Consider the following 24,133-nt stretch of genomic DNA (forward strand, 5'->3'; position numbering starts at 1 on the left):
AATGCAGATTAAATTACATTAAACTAAAAATATGTTTTATTTTTATTTGTTAAATGAATTTGCTTATGATCCTGTTTCTAGTAGTTTTGGCAGTCCTCTCTCGATGTATCCAACAGTTTCAGTTCAAAGAATTCTGAAGGTAAAAGGTCAGACTCATTAACACCTCACAATCTCTTTTAATTTTATTGAGTTTCTAACGATGTGTATGGTCTTTCATCACGATAACGCAATTATCGTGGAGAAAGTCACTATTTATATAGATAAGTCGTGGCCGCTTTCTTTCAAATTCTCATCAGTCGTTAGCAGAATAGAGATAGATATTCAAATTATGTTAATTCGAATAAAAATAATAATGAATTCCATAACTGATATTAAAATTTAATAACATTTTCGTTTTTTATAAAGATCAAAATATTATATTTTGAAATCACATTACTTAGATGTTAAGTGTCATTTGCCCAGTAATTTCACTAGCTACGGTGCCCTTCAGACCGAAACAAAGTAATGCTTACACAATACACATAACTGCTTCACGGCAGAAACAGGCGCCGTTGTGGTACCCATAATCTAGCCGTCATCCTGTGTAAAGAAGCCGGATATATAGTTATAGCAGTCGAAGCATAATAAGGTGTAATTACTAATTTGTGCTTTCTTATTACATTTTCCTACACTGTAATGGACGTATAGAACGTCATTGAGTAAGTAAGAAGTAATCACTATTGTGTATCTGTCATTGAACAATTGACATTTCGTCATTCGTGATTTTCTGCTACAAACCAATTATAACCTAGAAATTAGAATATAATTTCAGAATAGTGAATTTAAAGCGAAAAGTCAAGTGTAATAATAATAAGTTTAAAGTATTTGCATCAGGACTATAAAAAATAAATATGTTTCGCCTACCCTTCGGAGAAAGAGTTGACCCTTTGGAAGAAAAACGCCAAGCCCGAGAAAACACCATAAACAGTGTGATTATTTTTGGTGTTCTTTGCGCTGCAATTCGTATAGGTAACAAACGAACTTCTTTTAAATGAGGTTATTTAGCACAATAATAAACTTCAAAAATGCAGGTACATAGCTAGCTGAGGTGCTCTTACATGGTGTGCGACTGTTTCTGTTGCTGTAAAGTGATAGATATTTGTTGTAGACTTGTGTAATTTATGTACTAAGTACTATTAAAAATAAATTCCTGATACGGAAAGAGACTGAACTATTCCATCACCTTATAGGACTTCGTTCACCTATTTCGCTGTGGTACAGCTGTATTGACTCTGCTCGGACGGACCGAGAATCTCAGTGTCACAATTGATTAATGCAATGCTGAATGAGAAGAATGAATCAGAGACACAAAGCTTAGGAGAATATACTGAGAGGCAACAATTAATAGGCAATTTTTTTTTTAAATAATTCTCTGTTGCTTAAGACCTAGTTTTATACATAAATTGCCCTACAGGGCAAATAACCCTTTTTCTACAGCACAAAGATACTATTAATTTTGGCTCCAATAACCATAGAATAATAAATAGGAGTGCCACACTAACCACTACAAAGCAAACCATGGATTAGCCACTCTTACTAGTCTAACATCAATAACCATACACTCTCCTAAAACGCAACAATTAGTGTCATTATAGTGATTGGCTCAGTGCTGAGTTTCAGCTCTGTATATTGCCCAGATATATAATTGCCCTTAATACCCTTGGATACCAATTATCTCATATGAAATTGAATGAGAAATGTTTGGGTTGGAATAAGTATCCCATATCACAAGTTAGGAGGTAATTAATATTGTATTTAATAGTCTAATTACAAGGTAATGCACTAAAAGTTTTCACGAAAATAACAAAAAAAATGTAACCTAAAACTGGTAAATCATGTAAATAAAATGCTACATGAGCACTGGCATGGTGGTGGGAAACGGGAAACTAAGGCTTAAAGGCTGGCAACACTCATTGATTCTTCTGGTGTTGAAAGAGAATATGGGTGGCAGTGATCACTTGTCGCCAAGTGACCCGTACACTTGTTTGCCCTCCTTTCCCATAAAAAATCTTCTTAGATTTAGATAGTTTTAATAAAAGTTCTTCTAACACACTTAAGTAATTCATATTATTATAATGCATCTGGGGGTCTGTATATACTTACAATGGCACACTCAAGGTCAGCACAAAATATTTCAATGGTATGTTCAACATAGAGGCTGTCAATATCTTAAGGTTCATTAAATTTAAATAGTTTACCAATAAGAGAGCCACCACATGTAGCATTTTCTCTGCACCAACTGGTGGTCTCTGATGTTGTAGATGGGTTCATATTTTCAAAGCCAGTGCTCTGTTAAAAAATATGAATATCTTAATGATGAAGACATTACGTTATTCTTATATCAACCTAACCTCACAGAGCACACATACAAAATAAAAAGCTTGGGTTGCTATACTTGAACTTAGGGCTAACCCTAAGTTCGAGTATAGCAACCCAATAAACTGCTCTAAAGCAGGGGTGCTCAAGCTTGAACTGCTGAGGATCTACCTCAAAATTTGTAGACTACGATCAATCGGCTCTGAGAGGCTTCAAGTATGTGTGATGAAGGATTGTCGTCTGGGTAGTGTCACGATGACATAGATATTAGTTTTGCGCAAAATATATGAATTTTTTTAGTCACGGTAAGTGTAGGTCTGTCTTAAATGTCAATGAAAAAACTCATAATTATTATTCAAAATTGCGAGTTTATTGGTTCTTACAAAACAAACGCGTTGTAAAGTTCCAAGCTTAACTAAAGAGTGACTTTGGATGTTGAAGCGTGACACTGCATGTCCTGAGCATACTTTTCATAAGATGGTACGTAATTACCGATTTTAGTTTATTATACCGGATTTTTTTCTCGAGATTGACTCAAAAAGCACTCGAGATCGACCTGTCGATCGACCGTTTGTGCACCCCTGGGTTAGAGATAAGGTTTGTTTTCATGGAACAAGTACTATTTAGTTAATTTAGATGTTTTAATAAATCAGAATAGACATGTTATCTAATATATAAAATTCTCATGTCATGGTGTTGAACATTGAACTCCTCTAAAATGGCTTGACCAATACTCATGAAATTTTGAGTGCATATTGGGTAGGTCTGAGAATTGGACAACATCTATTTTTCATCCCCCTAAATATTAAGGGTGGTCCACACGAAATTTTTAAATTTGTTTGATTATGAGTCAGCATAAAAAAATACATACAACTTCAAATTTTCACCCATCTATGATCAACAGTTACTTTTGTATCACAATTTTAATATCGGCAATACAATGTTTGCTGGGTCAGCTAGTAATATATATGAATTTGGCATGCTTTAGTTTCATGTGATATATCTTGTTGCAGCACCCATGATCTTGGAGCACAGCGGGTTCTAATTCAAAATATATTGTGAAGAATGATGCTACTAAATTAAATGACTAAGTTTGTATAGCAGTATTTAATTTTATGTTAATGGTTATTGAAAATAAACATAATGTAATAAATTACACTGAACTTTTATTCTCATTGTGAATAATACATATTATGACAATTGTTACTTAATCCGACAACACAGTTTACAACTTTGTTATATTCACTCAAACTCGATCAACATACAGAAACAGTTCTCAATTACCTAGATACAAAATTCTATTAATACAAATACAATGAAATTTAAGCATTCTTACAGTTTAATCACTACACTCATTTAATATTTATTGACAATAAATGATGATGATTTAATAAAATAAAAAAATTGATTTAAGTCCTTCTTTATATAATATTTTACAATTTCAACTAAAATACACTCACTGGTGATGGATGAGGAGGAGCGCAGCAAATTCGGCGGAGTGCAATCATACGTTCAAACGAACAGACAACTATACACATTGTATACATTTGTAAAAGTATCAAAATCGAGTAAAAGGCCTACAAAAAATTATCTCGTTCAACTAACGTTCCTTCACATAGTATAACCTAAAATTGACCTATTTATAACACTGGAGAGGGCGGTCGGTATTCAACTATTTGGCTTAATTACAAAGGAGATGAGCGCAAAGAAAATATGTAAACCGCGGAGCTCACTCCTCCACCTCCTCGTCTTCAGATTCCTGCTGCTGTAGCCATGTCAGCCATGCATTCACCTGTCCACAAATAATAAAGCATGAATAGCTTATCTGTAATGCTGATATAACATTGATATGAGAGATTATTGGGAATACAGTACTGTGATCTGCACAGGGTTGTTGCTTCATTCATATTTCTTTGTATTCAGTGATCCAAAGAGAACATTAAAGAACTATTGCCAAATTCCAGCATACCATACACTACAGAAAATACCACATCACCACCTGCTCACATGGTTCCCAAGTATTTCCAGCTCGATATATTATGACCTTATAAAATATGTAATTTGAACAACTACTAACTAGTAAGTTATGCTAGCATCATTACTGAGATTCCTCAAGTTGCTAATTATAAGTTATTAAAGTAAAAGTTATAACAATATGTATAAAATTGTAGGGCGCCTACCAACACTATTTTCTGGTACACTTCCTACTGGTTTAATGTTTTTCATTTACATATTAAACTTTCATTTTTATAAAAAAGTATGTTTTAAATAAATTTAACAAAAGTTGATTGTCATGATGACATAAACAACTATAATTTACCTGGAAGAGCGCCTCCCCCTTTCCAGGGTAGGCGTCAGTAACGTCCTCGCGCCAGCGTAGAAACGCGTCCTCCTCACACACTTCCAGGTTGTATAGATACATGAACCAGCGCAGCAACATTCCTGTCAACCAGTACAGGGACGTGAATCAAGGCACTAACACTAAGTATACTTCAACATCTGTATCCAAAAATATTTCTCAATTTCAAGGCTTGACAAACCCTGCTAGCAAAATATGCCTATTATCAAAACTATATATTTAACATAATCTAGTTATACACTGTGTTAAAAAAAACCTGTACGATAATTGACTCGGATATGAAGTACTTAGAATGCGGAGACACTACTAAAAGTAAAATCAAAACCCCTTAGATTTAATGCTTAGTAAAAAGAACATCTCATATTAAATGGTTTGAAAAATCTTGAAAACCCCTGACTTATTTATTCTACGCAGGGCGATCTGTGCATAATTTTGCATTGGCGTATGGTCTGTCCCAATTGGTTGAGTCGCCAACGCGGCTCCCGGATGTGGATAGCCACATGCCATCCTTATTAGATCTTCTGCTGACTACACATCCTGATGGTTACCAGGTCTTTGTCGACGCCCCTCTCGGAACGTCCGACCATTGCCTGGTCAGGAGTGTAGTGCCCATCCGACGCCAACGTCGCAGACCACCAGCGACCCGCCGCGTTTGGCACTACAAGTCAGCACATTGGGATAGGATGCGTTCCTTTTTGCATCCTACCCTTGCGACAAGGTTTGTTTCCCTTCGGATGATCCTAGTGCCTGCGCCATTGCAGTAGGCGATGTGATATGGGGCATGGATATTTTTATACCAAGCTCTGTAGTACCGATCGGTGGCAGATCACAGCCCTGGTTCGATGCGTCAGTTAAAGCAGCATCTGACTGCAAAAAACAGGCGTATCGAACTTGGGTTGCGGCGCTGGGCACAAAGGATCCGAACTGCAAAGTTCTTAAGAGGAAATACAACCGTGCCTCCAGATTTTTTAAGCGGCAAATCGCCCGTGCGAAGTCTAAGCACGTCGTCAAAATCGGCGAGCAGCTTTCCAGTTACCCGACCGGAACACGCAAGTTCTGGTCGTTGTCGAAAGCTGCTCTTGGTAACTTCAACCAGCCGTCCATGCCGCCGTTGCACATGAGGTATGACACCCTGGCCCATACGGCAAAAGAGAAAGCCGAGCTCCTGTGCACTCTTTTCGCCTCCAACTCAACTCTTGACGACAACGGAAAAACACCGCCGACCATCCCGCGGTGTCAGAGCTCTATGCCTGAAGTACAGTTCAGACAGAAAACTGTTAGGCGAGCTCTATTTTCGTTGGACGTCAGGAAGTCGAGCGGGCCGGATGGCATTTCTCCAATCGTGCTTAGAACGTGTGCACCTGAGTTGACGCCGGTGCTAACGCGTTTATTCCGGCACTCTTATTCCAAAGGCGTAGTCCCTGACTCATGGAAGTCAGCCCTTGTCCATCCGATCCAAAAAAAGGAGACAGTTCGGATCCGGCGAACTACAGGCCTATTGCTATCACCTCCCTGCTCTCCAAAATCATGGAGAGCATAATTAGCCACCAGCTTTTAGTATACCTAGAGGGTCACCAGTTGATCAACGACCGACAGTACGGCTTTCGCCATGGACGGTCGGCAGGTGATCTTCTGGTATACCTAACACATAGATGGGCGGCGGCTATTGAAAGCAAGGGGGAAGGCCTGGCAGTTAGCCTGGATATAGCGAAGGCCTTTGATCGTGTATGGCACAAGGCGCTCCTCTCAAAACTTCCATCATTTGGGCTTTCCGAGAGCTTGTGCAAGTGGACCTCCAGCTTCCTCACTGGGCGTAGCATATAGGTCGTTGTCGACGGATATTGCTCGAACCCGAAGCCCGTGAATGCTGGAGTGCCCCAAGGCTGTGTACTATCTCCTACGCTGTTTCTTCTGCATATCAATGATATGTTGGACACCTCCAACATGCATTGCTATGCAGATGACAGCACTGGTGATGCCGTATACACGGGCCATGCAGGTCTCTCTCGGGAAATCGTCGACCAGTGCCGGGAGAAACTTGTGTCTTCTATCGAGTCCTCTCTCGAGAAGGTCGCGGAATGGGGTAAATTGAACCTTGTCCAATTTAACCCCCAGAAGACTCAAGTTTGCGCGTTTACCACTAAAAAAACCCCATTTGTCGTATCACCGCTCTTCGAGAACACTTCTCTTAAAGCCGCGCCTAGTATCGGAATACTGGGTCTCGAAATCTCGAGCGATTGCCAATTCCGTGGCCATCTGGAGGACAAAGCCAAATTGGCTTCGAAGAAGCTGGGCGTCATCAATAGAGCACGGCAATACTTCAAGCCGGCCCACATTCTAACGCTCTACAAAGCGCAGGTCGGGCTACACATGGAGTATTGCTGTCATCTCTGGTCTGGTGCACCCCAGTATCTGCTCGATCCATTTGACCGCGTGCAACGTAGAGCAGCTCGAATTGTCGGGGACTCAGTGCTCTGTGAACGGCTGGATCACTTGGCGTTGCGTAGAGACGTCGCTTCATTGTGTGTCTTCTACCGCATTTATCACGGGGAGTGTTCCGAAGAGCTGTTTAACCTGATTCCTGCCGCCGAATTTCACCATCGCACGACACGCCACAAGTTAGGATATTATCCCCACCATCTGGATGTGTGGCGGTCCTCCACAGTGCGGTTTTCAAGAAGCTTTCTCCCTCGTACTACAAAGCTGTGGAATGAGCTTCCTTGTGCGGTGTTTCCGGGACGATACGACATGGGTACCTTCAAAAAAAGCGCGTACACCTTCCTTAAAGGCCGGCAACGCTCCTGTGATTCCTCTGGTGTTGCAAGAGAATGTGGGCGGCGGTGATCACTTAACACCAGGTGACCCGTACGCTCGTTTGTCCTCCTATTCCATAAAAAAAAATCTACTAGTAAACTAAGGTCATCGCCTTGAACTCGGTCTAATGGAGTGTGATACAACGGTGTTATAACAATGTTGTGAAACGTTGCACTAAATGTATTGGAGTCAGTGGCGGTCACGTCGAGCAGAACCTGCAGTTGAGAGACGCTGAGCAAGTGGATATAATAACGAATTAAGTATTTAATAATACAAATTTTTCGTTGTTTGTCGCTCCCCGCCTGCAGCCCGCGCGCCCTTCGCAGGTAGCGTGAATGAAATGGGTGTGTGGGCGGGGAAAAACGAAAATGACAGCAAGCAGTGTTGTCTAAACTTTTATAAGTGGCTACTGGTGTAATACCAACATACGCTTTATGATACAGTACAGGATTTTTTAAATATCCTGTATGTTGGGAACTAAAACTATCTTTATTAACTGAAATATACGGCACTAATGATGTTCTTTTCTTGCTTAAGTTGAAGACCAATGGCGGAAAAAAGAGAATGGGGTGTACAATAGAGAGCTTAGTAAGATGTCTGCCCAACTCAAGGAAAAGTGCAGGCGAGATCAGAAAATATTACAAGAATCAAGAGATTATTTTTTATTACAAAATTACCATTTAAGAACTGGGCCATTGAGAATAATAGTCGGCCTAGGGCCGTCACGTGCCCTAGTGGTAGTGTGAGCGGGTCACCTTTGGGGTAGCGGTGCTTGTGCGCGTGCATCTGCGCCGCGTAGACGGCGGCCAGCTGCAGGTCGGGGCGGCGGTCCGTGAGCGCCACGAGCAGCGCGGCGTAGCCCGCCAGCAGCTGCGCCTCGCGCTCGGGCGCGCCGCCCGCCGCCGTCACGTGCCCTAGTGGTAGTGTGAGCGGGTCACCTTTGGGGTAGCGGTGCTTGTGCGCGTGCATCTGCGCCGCGTAGACGGCGGCCAGCTGCAGGTCGGGGCGGCGGTCCGTGAGCGCCACGAGCAGCGCGGCGTAGCCCGCCAGCAGCTGCGCCTCGCGCTCGGGCGCGCCGCCCGCCGCCGCCGTCACGTGGTCGGCCACCAGCCCCACCAGCGCCGACACGAAGGCGCCCGACCCGCGCACCGCCGCCTCCACCTCGCCGCGCACCCAGCCCCACAGCGCCTGCACGAATGATCATTTGGGTATTAATCCTAGAAGTGAGGATTATCACTTTAAAAACAACATTGAGGCCCCCAAAAATTAAAAAAAACACACAGGCCTAATTTCAGCAAGGCTAAATATGACATCATTAGAAACGAGTTAGGAAACTGGAAACTGGGAGGAAACTCTCGATCCTAGTTTAACAGTCGATGAGACAATAGACGTTTTCTATGACCATATCCATCATTAAAAAGAATGTTCCAATGAGTACGAAAGGTCGGAGAGATTTCCCATTTTGGTTCGATTATCGATCGATGATCCAGAGTTTGAAGGAAATGGCAAAGTATCATCGTAGATTTAAAATGTATGGCAATCCCATAAATCAGTTTACATATAGGTTACTCCGCGAGAGATGTGACAAAATCCTAACGACTGATGTAAATAGGTTGAAATCAGAAGCCAAAAATTTAATCAAGAAGGATCCTAAATACTTTTGGTCTTTCACAAAATCTCTACGATCCAATAGCAGCGACATACCGGATGAAATGAATTACTTAGATCAAAGCGTTCAAGGTGGCCAGCAGATTGCCAATCATTTTTCAGAATACTTTCACACAACCTATCAGCATGACCCAAACCCAAGAACTACGAAATCGTCGAATGTCACACGTCACTTAGTTTATGTCGTTTCACATACTCAGATGTCATATCAGCGCTCAAAATCCTAGATGCAAATAAAGGTTCTGGTCCAGATTCTATACCTCCTAGTTTCTTAAAGGCCTGTGTCACGAAATTGGCTGAGCCGCTACGAATGATTTTCAACAAGTCTTTAATATGTGGAACTTTCCCCTAAAGATGGAAGGTTGCGCAATCAGTCCAATTCACAAGAAGGGTGATCCTGGAGATATTACTAACTACCGGCCCATCTCAATTTTGACTGCTATCGGTAAGCTGTTTGAATTACTCGTTCAGAAAAAAATTTTTTCCCACTTTAAACCCTTGCTCATACCCCAACAGCATGGATTTCTACCTGGTAGATCAACTACATCGAATCTTGTGGATTTTGTTAGTGACATTACTCAAGCGTTCACAGATGGTCACTAATTGCATGCTATTTACACTGATTTATCAAAAGCCTTCGATGCGGTTGAACACGTCTGCTCATAGAAAAACTTGGTCACTCAGGAATATGTGGCTCTCTACTGCGGTGGTGCAAATCCTATTTGCAGAACCGTTCCCAGATTGTAAAGATCCATGGCTTTAAGTCAATTTCAAGAGCCGTGCCATCAGGGGTTCCACAGGGCTCCCGTTTAGGGCCCCTTTTTTTCCTGGTCTTTGTGAACGATCTAGCGACTAAATTAAAATCCAAATTTCAAATGATTGCAGACGACTTAAAAATGTATCGTGAAATTAAATCTACAGAAGATACGATCATATTACAAAGTGATCTTGATAAGTTTTAAGTTCCTCAAAATGTTTTTACTTAAACTTTTCTCGAAAACGAAATTCTTCACAACTTACTTCATAAATGCGTGTCCACTATCAGAATTTTTTACAATGCTAGATTTAGGCGTCATGGTTAACACAAAATTAGATTAGATTAGACACAAAAGGCATCTCGTCTTTCAGGTTTTGTGATTAGACAAACTAGATTTTTCAAAGAGTCGTAGTTTCAAAGAGTTGTAGAGTATTGCAGTCCGGTGTGGAACCCTTCTTACAAAGTTCATATTAAGAGGTCAGTTATTTACGTCGTTCGTTTCGTTATGGAGTGTTACTACGTTCTTATACTTTTGGTTTTGATTTACCGAACAAATTAATTGTTATGAGGTATATTATTGAAGTGAAACTTCATTATCGACGCATGAGAAAAATTTTATAACAAATCGTCACGATTTTCATTTACGCGCTATTTTGTTTTTGTTGTCAATATGAAAGTGTTGACAGCTGTCAGGTGACAGGCAGGTACAATACCAACAGTTGTCGGATCCTTTCATTTCGTTATTTTAAAAGTACGAAAAATGATTTATATCTATTATTTATTATAGGAAGTGACAATAACATTACATATTATTTTTTATTAATGTATTTATATGTATTGTATTATTTTATGGATTGAAACTTCTTTAGAATCGCTGTGATTTGAAACTCGATGAAACGAAAAAGCGAGACGCTACAGGCGCCGTTGCCAGCTATTTATTAGTTATTAATAAAACTATTATTTAGGCTGACGCGCCAAATTATGATTACAACAATATGGATATTTTTTTTATTTTAAATGTTATTTCCGTGTCCGTCCGTACGTACCTGCGGCGCGGGGTCGGCCGCCAGCTGCGTGGCCAGGCGCGCGCGCGCGTGCAGCGCCGGCGCCAGCACGGCGAGCCCGCGCGCGTCCAGCGCCTGCAGGTCTGTGGACGGCACGAGCGCGCACAGGTCCAGCTTGCTGTCGGCGAACAGCTGGCGCAGGCGCTCGGCGCCCGCCGCGTCGCGCAGCGCGGCCAGCGCGTCCAGCAGCAGCGGGTGGTGCGCGCCGCCCTCGCACCACGCGCCCAGCTCCGCCAGGCTCACTGCGACACGCGCATCATTAGGATACAACACGTGCACAACAATATGTTTTATACACCGACGAAGCTCTCTACTACTCTTAGTTCAGCACGGTCACAGCATGGCACTGAGAGTCAAAAGGAAGAGTCATTTTGACAGGTTCCAGCATAGTATACAGTGTTTATGTACCTCGAACAACTCTGATTCCTAATAATTTCACATTAAATTTAAAATATGCACGGTATTAACCAAAAAAAGCATAAGTACAGCTAACTCTCACAATTGTAGACGAATCGAGTTGCCTTTCGTGCTCTTATACATTGCGCAAATAATTTCAATGCTATGTGCATTGAAATTCCTGGAAATTCTACATTATATTGTGGAGTAACGCATCGTACGGACGGTAAGGATCTTTGCCCTTCACACGTCCACTTAAGCTATAACACTTGGATATTACCAGACGGTAAATATCGCCATCAAATAGACTACATTTTGGTTCGATCACGATGGAGAACATCTATCAGGAATGCTCAAACTCGAACTGGTGCAGACTGTGGATCTGACCATCAACTACTAATTTCAAAGTTTAAGCTAAAACTTAGAGCAGTTCGAAGTCTCGTAAAGCAGAGTAGAATCGAAATAAAGGATAGCTCAAAGTTTTACACTGCAGCAAAAAGGAACTGGGAGGAATGGAATAACGCAAACTTTGTCGAGGAGACACCTGAGGTGCTGTGGAAACAAACTAAGAGGCTGGTAAGAGACTCTGCAGCCTCTGGATGACCGAATGTGCCACACAAACGGCAACACTGGATGACATATAGCACCCTAGATAGTATATTTGATTTCCAATCAAAAAGTTTAATAAATTTAATATAAATAATACTTATTATTCTTTTAATTTCAATGATTTTCTTTATTATTTCACATAATTATATTAAAATAATAAGGAATTAATATCCAAATTATTAAAGAAATAAAAAATCTAAAAATAGGAGAAAAATAATAATAATAATAATTTGAAAAATTTAAATAAACTTGCTCTTTTCTAAATAACTTAATACCATCTGAAAAAGGCTGTATAATTCCTAAAAAACCTAATTTATTAGGACCTTTTCGAATTTGAATATAACCTAAGATTTCGTTCTAATAAAGTTGAAAAAGCTACACCAATTAAAACTACAATAAATAAAATAATTATTCCAATAATAATATTAATTAAATCTATTATTAACATTTACTATCTATATAATTTACTATTTTGGCAGAAAAATGTAATGGTTTTAGAAGTCATAAATATATAGTAAATTACGATGGTCGAACGGAGACGCGCATTGAAGGCAAAAGGGGCAGAGGTTAGTGGCTTGAACATTTGTTGATAGTTTTATCAGCGCAAATACAAGTAGGATGCAGGCGCGACGATAATGCCTATCTTCACAAACTATGCTAAGAAATCGATGCTTACGCTAACATGAGTCCAGGGATCTCTATCACAAAATTTGATCCATCACAAAATCACTCACTTCCAAGACCTGGACAAACAGTGATGGTAGTAAGTAGTTACAGAGCTAGATCGCATAACTGAGGTTTGGAAAAGTTACTGGCAGTCCCTATTCCTTAACAATTAGTCGCAAAACTTTCGCAATAATGAGCCCGGAGTTGAGAACCTAGAGCCGGACAAACTTAAGTCAGAGCTGTCCAAGGAGATAGCACTAGAACCGGTCGGATTTGTTAAAGGGACATTTTTAGGCTCACGTGTACCCTATACGTGAGCAGATCATAATCTTTAATCTTAAATATTGGAGGATGCGTAGGTGAAGTAAAGCACCGTATGGCAATAGCAAGACAACTGGGATGGACAATTTGAAGAAAATATGGAAGAACATAAACATAACAAAAGCTACGAAAATCCGGCTCGTCCAAACACTTGTTTTTCCCATATTTTTGTATGCTGCAGAGACATGGAAAGTCTTTGTGACAAGTTGAGAAAAAGACAATTGATGCTCTGGACATGCGGTGCTGGAAGAGAATGCTGGGAGTTTCTTGGACTAAGAATGTCTCCATTCTCGAAAACTTGGCATAAAACAACGCCTTTCAGTGTTAGTCCAGAGTCGTATTCTTAATTTCGGACGTCTCCCGGTACGAGAGTCCATTGAGCGCCTTGTCGTGCAGGGCAAAGTGGAGGGCACCAGAGGGCGTGGAATGTCGCCCATGCGATGGACCGACCATATTAAGTCTGCTGTGGGCGGTCCATTGAACGAGTGTACCAGACTGTCGGCCAGCAGGGAAAAGTGGCGAATGCTGGTGGGGCGAATCACATTTTCCACAAAAGATGCCACTACGTGATGACCACGACCGCTCTGCCAATAGTGTCATGAAGAAGAAGAAAACATATAGTCACGCTAATGTAATGTAATAATGAGTGATTCTTTTACTGCTACAAAAGAAATCGATTTAATTTGGTATCGATGTTTCAGTTGTGGCTGTAGGTAATGCATGTCCTACCCAGCTTGTGCAGCACGGCGTGCGCCAGCAGCTGCGCCAGGCGGTCGGCAGGCACCTGGTGCGCCAGCAGCGCGCGCACGGCGTCGGCGGCGGGCGCCCTCTTGACGGCGCGCACCACGCGGCACGCGGCCGCCGCCAGCGCTGCGGCGGCCGGCTGCCCCGGGCCGTCGGCCGGCGCGCCCAGCGCGTGCTCCAGCACGGCCGCCACGACGCGCCGCAGCAGCTTGTCGGGCAGCTCCAGCGCGCGCAGCCGCCGCACCGCCTCGCTCCGTTCGTCCGCCATCTCGGCCTCGCCCTCGCCGTCCACCGCCGTCTCGGCGTCCGCGTCCGCCTCCGCTGTCGCGAGCTCCGTGACCGCTTCGATGGCGAGTCGACACGCTTCCTCTTTGTTCATTCCCTGAGTTATTATTTACACTTTTAAACAATTATCCTTAAACTCAGTGGTGTGCATTGGTTTTCTAGAAAGGTAGATCTAACTAGTCGAGTTGAGCTTTGGAATATGCAATCTGGAGATTGCTTACAGTAAGTATTGAGTATCTAGCGTAAGCACAAATTTTATAAGTAAGTGTTCAAAATAACTTTGGTTATAAAATAACGAATCATAATTTAACTAAATTAACTTTAACATTATATTAATTTAGATTCAGAACGAGGTAGGCATTGCCTATATAACAGAATTTGTATTTGATAAAATGGACAATCGAAACCAAGATGACGTAATGTACACTGACTACAGCAAAGCCTTTGATCGGATTGACCATAACATACTACTACTCAAATTAGCTAAGGCTGGCATTAGAGGTGATCTGTTTCGCTGGTTTATTCCTATGTAAAAAATCGCAGGCTGTAGTGCTCAACGGCTTTACCTCTTCATGACGCAGTGTCCCCTCGGGTGTGCCACAGGGTTTCTTACTAGGGCCTCTACTTTTGTTATTTTCATTCAGGATATTAACACTTGTTTTCATAATTCCAACATTTTGCTGTTTGCTGATAATTTGAAAATCTTTAGAGTAGTAAATAACTACAAGGACTAGAGTCTTGTTGAAGATGATCTATTTAGACTCGTTCAATATTGTCAAGTTAATAGATTAGATCTTAACGTTTCTGAATGTTTTGCCATATCCTTCACGCGTACGCACAACGTATATAGATCCGCATACAAGTTAAATAATCAAGAACTGGATCGTGTATTACGTGTGTACGAGATTTAGGTCTAATAAAATTTTTGCAAACAAAATATTATGAACGATTCGGGATTCGAACCCACGACCTCTTTCGAGTGACGTATCGTCATAAAATCTAGTATGCGTTGTTCAATGCACAGAACACCAGAGGTTGGGGGTTCGAGTTCCGCATTGTTCATAAAATTTTGTTTTCAAAAATTTTATTTGTGAATTAAATTTATATGAAATATTCCTATCTGTTCCGTACCTTATCTTTTTTAGGTTTGTCCTTCTTGTCGGGCGCGGCCTTGATGGTGATGGCGGGCTCCTGGCGATGGATGTGGATGAGCGGCGGCGGGAAGGTGGGCAGCGCGGGCGCGGCGGTGGGCGGCGCGGCGGTGCGCGCGGCGCGGGCCGTGGCGGCCGAGAACATGAGCGAGTTGGCGGCCGGCCGCATCTGGACGTTCTCCAGCCCGCCCGCCGCCACCGCGCGGGCCTTGCCGCCGCCGCCGGCGCGGCCGCCGCCGTTCACGTTACCGCCGCCTCCGCCTCCGCCCTGCGACAACATAATAAAATAAAAATTAAAAAATCCTTTATTTATACTACTATCCATGTATTTTACAAAAATTATTCAGAATTAAGTATTAATCAGAACTAAATGAACTATAATAAATAAATTAGGTAGTAGTTGCCTCTCCGGCTCCCCTTAACCTTTCCAATACACTCTATCTCTGGCTGTTCTCTTCCAGTCCAGTCCAACTCTTGTATTTAATCGATGGTGTGACCAGCCCAGTCACACCTTCGATTTAATACACGATAATAACGAATGCGAAGTTCTTTTCTTTGACAGGCAATCTTGTATTCTTAAAATGGACGTGTAAGTTACTTCTAGTGTATGTAATCGAAAGCACCGACCTGTTTGTAGTGCGAGCGCGGGAAGTAGGAGGGCGCGGACCGCTGGCGGAAGGCGTCGCGCGGGAAGCCGTTGCCGAACAGCTTGTCGGGCGCCGACACCAGCGGCGCCGCGTTCTGGAGGCTGAGCCCCGCCAGCACGTCGTCGAGCGGCCGCGACCGCAGCCCGCCGCGGAACAGACCGTCCCGCTCGCGCTCGCGCCGCGCCGGCGGCGACTGGTCCGGCCGCAGCTGGTGGATCGGCACCGGCCCTGGCGACACCACGTAACAATCACTTGACTCACATACATCTTGTTCTTTATAGCTTCCTGCCTTAACAACTTGCAACTTGCAGGTTTTCCTTATTGTACTGTGGTCATATTAGATATAGATTCTAAGAGTAGAAATTAAGGACTGACCAAGTCTTTCGCAGCAGCCATAGATGACAAAGAAAAATCTAAACCTCTGATTCAAATTGAGATCCAAAAATATTTTTATAAAGTTATTTCAACTGTTGTAATTCAAAATACACATTATTTCAACTCTATTCATTTCAAATTTAAATAACCTTCACAAAAAATAACACTGATTATTTATCCCGACTTTTTCGTAATTTTCAGTAACCAAGATCACAGGCAACTGAAGTCAACAGGATTCTTAGATTCTGGAAGGTGATATATGTTAATATAATATGTGCGTATACGTGCTTGCAGATTGTACAATGATAAGTTATTACACATAGATTTATTTAGTGAATCCCTAAGCAGTTTGAAAGAATCTGCTTTGGAGTATCTTTCTGATAAAAAGTAATCTAAGTTATTTTAAATAGATATGATGGTTTTCAAAAATGATGTTTATATTAAGTACATATTTGTTTTATATCAATTAATTAATGATGTAGTTTTACAAATGTAAGAAACGGTAGGTCTATAATGTAGTTATGTTGCTCTTCAAACTTATGTTAATATTGTTTGCTTTAAATAAAATAATTAATTAAGTAGTTATTAAAATTGAAGTAGTGTGTAACTCCTCAAAATTTATATCTATAAATAAGTATTTGTGTTATATAAAATAATTAATAATGTAGTTTGTAAAATGTAGGAAACTGTAGGTCCATAATGTATAGGTATGTTACTCTTCAATACTTATGTTAATATTGTTTGCTTTAAATAAAACTATAAAATAGATTAAAAAAAAAATAAAAAATTGTAGGTTAATAATGTAGATAGTATGTAACTCTTCAAAACTTATGTCTATAATTAAGAATTTGTGTTATATAAAATAATTAATAATGTAGTTTTTAAAAATCTAGGAAACTGTAGGTCTATATTTTACTAAATGTTTCTCAGCTAATATAGTTATAAATGACTGTTTGTTTCTGAATAAAATAAATAAATAAATAATATACAACATCTTTAAAATATCTAAATTAGCTAAATGAATATAGATTACCATATAAGCTGTGTGACAATGACATTGAATTGTTGGTTTGGATGTTTGGATATTGGAAAAATAAATATAATTGAATTATGGTCCGAACTCTGCATGGCACTCCAACCTTTCCAACCTCTATAACTCATACCCTCAGCAGAGACGGCGGTGCGCGGCATCCAGCCGGAGCGGCGCAACTCGACCACGTCGCGCAGCATGAAGCGGATCCTGGGAGCCAGCTCCCGCGACGTGGACAGCGTCTCGATACGCGCGAAGTACTGGTCCATCAGACCGCGGCCGCGCTCCGAGTCCAGCACACGGCCGCAGGTGCGCACGAGCTGCGCCAGGCATTCCAGATCCTCGTGATGCTCGGCGGCCGCGCGCCGCGCCAGCAGGTTCTGGATGCAGCGGTGTAAGATCGACTCCGCCAGGATCTCCAGCTTGCCCAGCTCGCCGATGAACTTGATGTTGCCCAGCATCTTGCACTTGGAGATGTGTCGCTTCTCCTCTTCCTCGCCGCTCAGGACCTTATCCTCGAACGCGGCGAATGCCTGAAACGTTCAGTTATACACACTTACAGTAAACATCATATCAAGTCATTTATTTGCATAGATTGAGTGGGTGCATTGGTGTTACATTATAATTGAGTAGGTGCTAACAATCTGCCGGGTAGGCATGCAAAAATAATATTTTACAATTCGTACTCTAAGTTTACAGTGAAAATACACATTATTCATAAAAGTCTATCCATCATAATATTACTAAAATGTGAAAAATATAAATTGTTTACTAAAAATGTCAATTTGAAAAATCTAAATTAAATTATTGTCGACTATAGATTCATGTCTGTTAAATACTCTTTAACTGAATAATATTTCTTCGTCATTAAAAATTCCTTAATTTTATTTTTAAAAGAGTAAATTTTAAGTTTTGGTCCGCTAATGATGCTGGCAGATTATTATGCAGTTGAGGAGCTATATTAAATATACTATTACCAAAAAGTGCCGTTGTATGCTGCGTAAAACATATTTTATTTTTTCTGCGTTTACTATCAGAGTAACTAAATAGTTGATCATTTGTTCTAATGAATACTAGTACTTCATTTACAATACAAGCACGGGACAGTAAGTATTTTAAATTTAACAAAATATGGTTTACAGGAATCAGTGCGGCTTTAATGAAATATAGCTCTTATACATTTTTTCTGACATTTAAAAACTTATCTGTGGAATTTCCCCAAAATATGATCCAGTACCGAATATTTGATGCGACATAGACGTTAAAAGCTAATAAAACTGCAGACTGGTTTACTACTTTAGACAGCATGTGCAATACAAATGAAAATCTATTTAGCTTCATGCACAAATTTTCAATATGGGTTTTCCAATTTAGGCAATCATCAATATGAAAAATTTTGTTTGTGTTATTTCAGATATTTTTTTACTTAGATAATTAATGTCCAATCCAATCTTATTGTGTCTATTTACAAATGTTATTATGCTAGTTTTGTCAAGATTTATGATTAAATTGTTACATGTCAACCAGTTTATAATATTGCCTATAGTATTAATAATGTCACTTTCAAAAGAATTTAAATTGTCACCTATAAATATCACTGTGCTGTCGTCAGCAAATAGAATCATCTCATGGTTGGTTACCGTGGGGAAATCGTTTATGTATGTTATGAACAACAATGGACCTAATATACTTCCCTGCGGTACTCCAGTGGTTACTGTTTTTGACTCCGATATATATGGTGTTTCTGTTTCATCATGACATACTAACATCGTTATTTATGTCATTTGTTGCCTCCCCGTTAGATATGATTTTAGAAGTGATAAACTGTTTCCTCTAATCCCATACACGCTTAGCTTATCAAATAATATTTGATGGTCGACATAGTCAAATGCCTTAGTGAGGTCCATATAAAGTACTCACACATGCTTTCTTTTACCTACATTAGCAATGACTTCCTTTAAGAAATGGTAAATTGCTAAATTATTTTTTTTTAAAGCCTTTTTGCTTTTCGGTTAATATTTCATTCTTTTCAAAATAATCCTTTAAGTTATTACAAATATACTTTTCTATTATTTTTGAGAAAATTGGTATAAGTGTAACTGGAATATAACACTCCATGTCTTCCATATCTTGTTTTTTAAAAAGTGGCTTCACGATTTACACCATTCTCTACACATAGATTTGTAATATGACACAAAACTGGCGATATTATATAATATTATACTGCTTTGGTACAAATTTCATCAAACCCAGTGCTATTTGCTAAACATATCGGAATAACGTCGACAATAGGGTTGTCTCTATTGCTATGTATAGTCCAAACACTACAGTTCACAATTTAAGCAGCAGGTACTGTTCATCTTTAGGCACTAGATAACCAGTACCAGGTCTTCTCATTTGTTCGCTGACATTATATTATCTAATTTAAACAAAATGGTCAAAGTGTATGTGGATTAATGCGTCTACTGTACTCAATAGCTCGTATAGTTTTTTATTACTTTATATTTATTTTTTTATCTTTCTCGAGTCAGTCATTGGGTATTTGACGATTGAGAATTTCGGAGTGATGCAACATCACTTTACATTGATTGTAATAGAAATAATATATAAAACGATGTAGATGTAAATGTTGATTTAAATGAGTGGCAATGAGCTTCTTGTATTATAGCTCCACCTTTTCCGTAGTGGTGGTATATGGTAAAAAGTATTACTTTTCACTTTAATAAGTGTCATTTCTATAGTAAGTACCTGGGCTCTGTTCTCGAACTCCGCGCGGCACTTGTTCAGCAGCAGTAATTTGAATGTACATGGCTGCCCGGGCGGTTCGAAGTTGGGCGCCTCCTCGCTGAGACGCTTACAGAGCTGCGCGTACATCGATGAATATTTAGGCTCATCCAGGGCTTTCTCGAAGATGAGCAGGATCACTCCCTTCAGCACCTTGTCCGAGTCCAGTTCCAGGCCGAGCAAGTCATCGCTGAGCTTCTGGAACTTCTCCGGCGTCAACTTGTTCAGAATGCCGCGCACTTTCCGGAAGATGCCGTCGTACTTGGCGTCCGCGTCGGCCGCCTCGTGGAGCCGCAGCGATGATGGAGGGACCCAGCGCCGCCTCGGGGGGACCGCAGTCCGCCCCGCGGCGCGCGGCACGGGCCCCGGCTGCCGCGCGCTCTCCGTCTTGCGGCCGGTCTGCTCCTCACGCACCCTGCGCGACCTCCCGACCACCGCGAGCCCGAGGACACGAGCTGCCGACCCGAGCGTACGCGAACACTCCGCTCACTCGCACCGCCTCACACCTCGCCTGACAATAAACAAAAACACCACATAATATTAAATATAATACGAGTAAAGGCCGTTCCCAATATACTATCTATAGATAGAGACAAATTACCACCTTCTACTAAGCTGTAGCTTATATATATCCCAATATACCCGATAAGTCATTCTTATCACCTTATATTGGGACGCGTGAATTGCAATTTCCATACAAACTTCTATTGCTGGTAAGCTATACGTCCTCCCATTGACAGACAGCGTGTGAGCATAAGGTGAGTTACCGTCGATAAGTTTATTGGGACAGAAAAGTCAACGATAGTTACGATTTTTATCTCAAGTAGGCCACAACCGAAGATAGACTGAGTATTGGGAACGGCCGTAAGATAATATATATGCGGTACCGACTGTCTCATTCAGCTTTAACACAACTCGGCAGCAAATTAAAGCTATGGCACCGACTTCCACGCAACCGTGATTTCTTTAGACCAAACCTTTGACTTCAGAATCTTCCAGAAGTTTAAGATTAACTTTTATTAAGTAGAAACACTTCTTATTACTGTCAATCTATCGCGTATTTTTCATTTCTGATTAAAGATTGTCTCGGAAGTCATCAGACAACCCTCTATCTTTTTATGTTTCCCTTTCATTTCACTAATTTTCTTCAACATTTTTACAAGGTTTTCATACTATTCCTTCTATTCTATTTCACACTTCCTTGAACGCATTTGATTTCGTTCAAGCAGTAGTGTTTTCAAATATTCATTGAGAAAGGCGTCGTCGGCCGGATAGGTAGGTAGCTTCTCCTCCATTTCCATAAAAAGCATTTTTTTGATTCATTCGATAGTGTATAGAGAAATTCCTAATGAAGAAATTACTATGATCGCCATTAAATCTCGGAACGCATTCATAGTCTTCTCGACTGTTCACATGATCATATATAGGTATTTTTACCCTTTGGTGTCGTTGTAAATTCGTTTCAAATAACAAATAAAACTAAAGAATGGAATTTGAGAGGAAGAAATCAAATTGTAGCTGGGCGAAGCGAAGGGCCATAGAATAACTAGAGTAATATCGAATAACTCGTAGCGTCATTGTGCAGTGTATCAAGTTAGTCAATGTATATAGGCCCTCAATGCCAACGAGGTAACGTAGAGTTTCCGACTAGCGATCGTTCTAAACTGTAACTAAACAATACAATACATAAACTGAATTTGCTTTATCAATTAATCCGTTTAACACTACTCTAGTTAAAGATAAACTCCTGTTAAATGTTTAAGTTTCTTGTTCTTGGTTAGCATAATATATATCACCTACATAAAAAGTATCTATAACATCACACTCAAAGTAACGACAAGAATACGAATTAAATGAATATCATCATTTTTTTAAACAAATGCACTAAAAGTAAAAGTAGTAAAAAATAACTCCGAACTCTTCTACTATTTAATAATCAATATAATGTAATGTTTTTTTTGAAGTCAGTTGTTTTTTTGTTATTTTTTATTTATTTATTGATTTTTAGGGAATCTGAAGTACACTAACTTATTTGTCTGAATATGTGTAGACCAACTAAACTCATAGTATGAGACAGCGCCGTTTAAATTTAAATACAACAAATGAGGGCAGGGAGAACCTCCAACCTCAACAAAGGAAATCAACATTGAGGACAATTTCAACAGAGACTTGTGAAGAGCCTAAATATAGATATAACGCTAAAAAGTAATGATCGTACTTGTAAAAGAAGTCACGTCCGCGTAAACGAAACATGCTTATGCGAAAGATTTAATTTTCGAATGCTGTGTCAGTCGAATCTAGTGCCAGTATGCTAGTTACACCACGGTAATACTTAAAGTTTTTAGAAAATCAAGAATTTAATATACAAATTACCAATAGTCTCCATTCCTTTTAAATTTATTTACTAACGTATATATTAACTACGGCAGGAAGCTACAACTCTACTTTAGGGATATCCTTCATGTTTGTTCGACCGCCTGCACTACAGCTGGGGTTCATCAAGTGTTCATCCATTTTGATTATTATTTTGGGGGGAAAAAGGTTCTAATATGTTAGCAAAATCAGTCTCCCAGAGAGGTACAGAAGGAACAGGTTATTGAACTACTTAGCCATGGTCCGGATTCTGTACATACTTCACTGGAAGAACTCGATATCACAGGGTTGAGCGAGTTGATGCGAGTGGTAGCCACATTTGATCTGGCCAACTCGTCAACTCCATTTTCATCTACATCTTACCAAAGTTCCTTATTTGGAATTTAATTGAATTATAGAGTCCTTTGGTAATTGTATTTCATAAAAATTTTTGCAACCGCCGTTTCAGGCCGGGTCCATATTTCCATACGGAGAAAGTAACGAACTTGCGTGAAGAAAGACCTTTCATTTGACATTAATCGATTAATCGATATGTCGACAAGGCCTAAGACGAATATATAATACCTACCAAAAATCATTATTTTTACGGATATAATACATATCAAAGTGGTATAGGCTTGCTTTAGCCGCGTAGTAAACCATTAAAATACCAGATAAAAGGTATAATCTGTGCAAACAATGTACATATTATGAAATATTTAGTAATTTATACGTAAGTGCCATACAACATTTTTTTTAATAATTAAGCCAAAATCGAGACTTGTGTAGTGTTGGTACAACACATACTTCACAAGTATACCAATTTTATTTAAAGCTGTAGGCGTAAGTAAGTAACACGGAAAAAAGTGTCATAATGGTCTACTTTCGTATTTATTTTTTCGAAAAAAATAATAATTTTATCAAGTTACGGTTCTTTATAATTTTTTGTAATATAGTCAAACTATTATATATATATACATATAATTATACCAAAAAGAAACAGCATAATTAATTAATGACAATTATTAATTAAAAATTAAAATAAATTAGGCACTATTTCTTTGTTCAGTGTAGATTAAGAGTCGTTATAAGTAGGTACCTACTTATAATAAATTTAAATCCTGTATTTAATTTTGCACATAAATTTATTCGTATTCGCAAAATCCGTTACAACTATTCTAGTTCTGGCACATTGAGATTTATAATTGAACAATGTTTAAAATACCTAGTTAAATACAATGGCGACTTATGCCACGTCACGAATTCTGAAGGGATGAGAAACGGGTTCAATGAAATGCTTAAGGCAAATAAAAGCGGTCATCCATAAAGTTTGTTTTGCCAAAGTAATCAAGTCTCATAATAATATATTGTATTAACTTCTTAAGTGTCATAGATTACAAGTCTGAGCGACAGACACGTCAGTGACCTGTTGGGGATGCCACAAGGTTGTGTGACGCAGGAATACGCGAGTACTCCAGCACTTCACTAGACAGAGGAGCATGGATCACAATCAACAACCTCCTACTTTGACTAACTTTTCTTTGCATAGGATGCCGGCTAGATTATGGGTTCCACAACGGCGCCTTTTTCTGTCGTGAAGCAGTAATGTGTAAGCATTATTGTTTCGGTCGGAAGGGCGCTGCGGCCGTAGGGAGCTAGTGAAATTATCGGACAAATAAGACTTTACATCTTATGTCTCAAGGTGACTTATGGCCAGGGTGTTTCAATTACCATCAGCTGAACATCCTGCTCGTCT

At 40.1% G+C, this 24,133-nt stretch overlaps 1 protein-coding gene and 1 long non-coding RNA gene across 2 annotated transcripts; one reads left to right on the top strand and one right to left on the bottom strand.

The window, feature by feature from the left end:
• The first annotated feature begins 555 nt into the window (after positions 1-555).
• On the top strand, positions 556-3,511 carry LOC126975883 (uncharacterized). The gene is made up of 2 exons (XR_007731809.1): positions 556-1,008; positions 3,369-3,511. It is a non-coding gene; the product is annotated as an uncharacterized LOC126975883 (long non-coding RNA).
• LOC126975856 (eukaryotic translation initiation factor 4 gamma 2) lies at positions 3,502-20,461 on the bottom strand. Its single transcript, XM_050823930.1, has 9 exons — positions 19,990-20,461; positions 17,375-17,774; positions 15,817-16,064; positions 15,170-15,457; positions 13,739-14,135; positions 11,000-11,259; positions 8,467-8,716; positions 4,676-4,797; positions 3,502-4,147 (listed from the first exon to the last, which is right to left on the bottom strand). The coding sequence occupies exons 1-9, from the start codon at positions 20,113-20,115 to the stop codon at positions 4,085-4,087; spliced, it is 2,154 nt and encodes a 717-aa protein (XP_050679887.1). The 5' UTR covers positions 20,116-20,461; the 3' UTR covers positions 3,502-4,084.
• Positions 20,462-24,133: the final 3,672 nt, after the last annotated feature.

The sequence above is a fragment of the Leptidea sinapis genome, chromosome 38 (genome assembly GCF_905404315.1).
Source record: "Leptidea sinapis chromosome 38, ilLepSina1.1, whole genome shotgun sequence".
Taxonomy (NCBI): Eukaryota; Metazoa; Arthropoda; class Insecta; order Lepidoptera; family Pieridae; genus Leptidea; species Leptidea sinapis.

Excerpts from the sequence above, each read along its gene's own strand:
- LOC126975856 (XM_050823930.1), bottom strand. The coding sequence starts at position 20,115 with ATGTACGCGCAGCTCTGTAAGCGTCTCAGCGAGGAGGCGCCCAACTTC. Across the intron at positions 11,260-13,738 it reads CGCCGTGCTGCACAAGCTGG|TGAGCCTGGCGGAGCTGGGC; the intron begins GTAGGACATGCA and ends CGCGTGTCGCAG. Across the intron at positions 4,798-8,466 it reads CAAGCACCGCTACCCCAAAG|GAATGTTGCTGCGCTGGTTC; the intron begins GTGACCCGCTCA and ends ACTGGTTGACAG.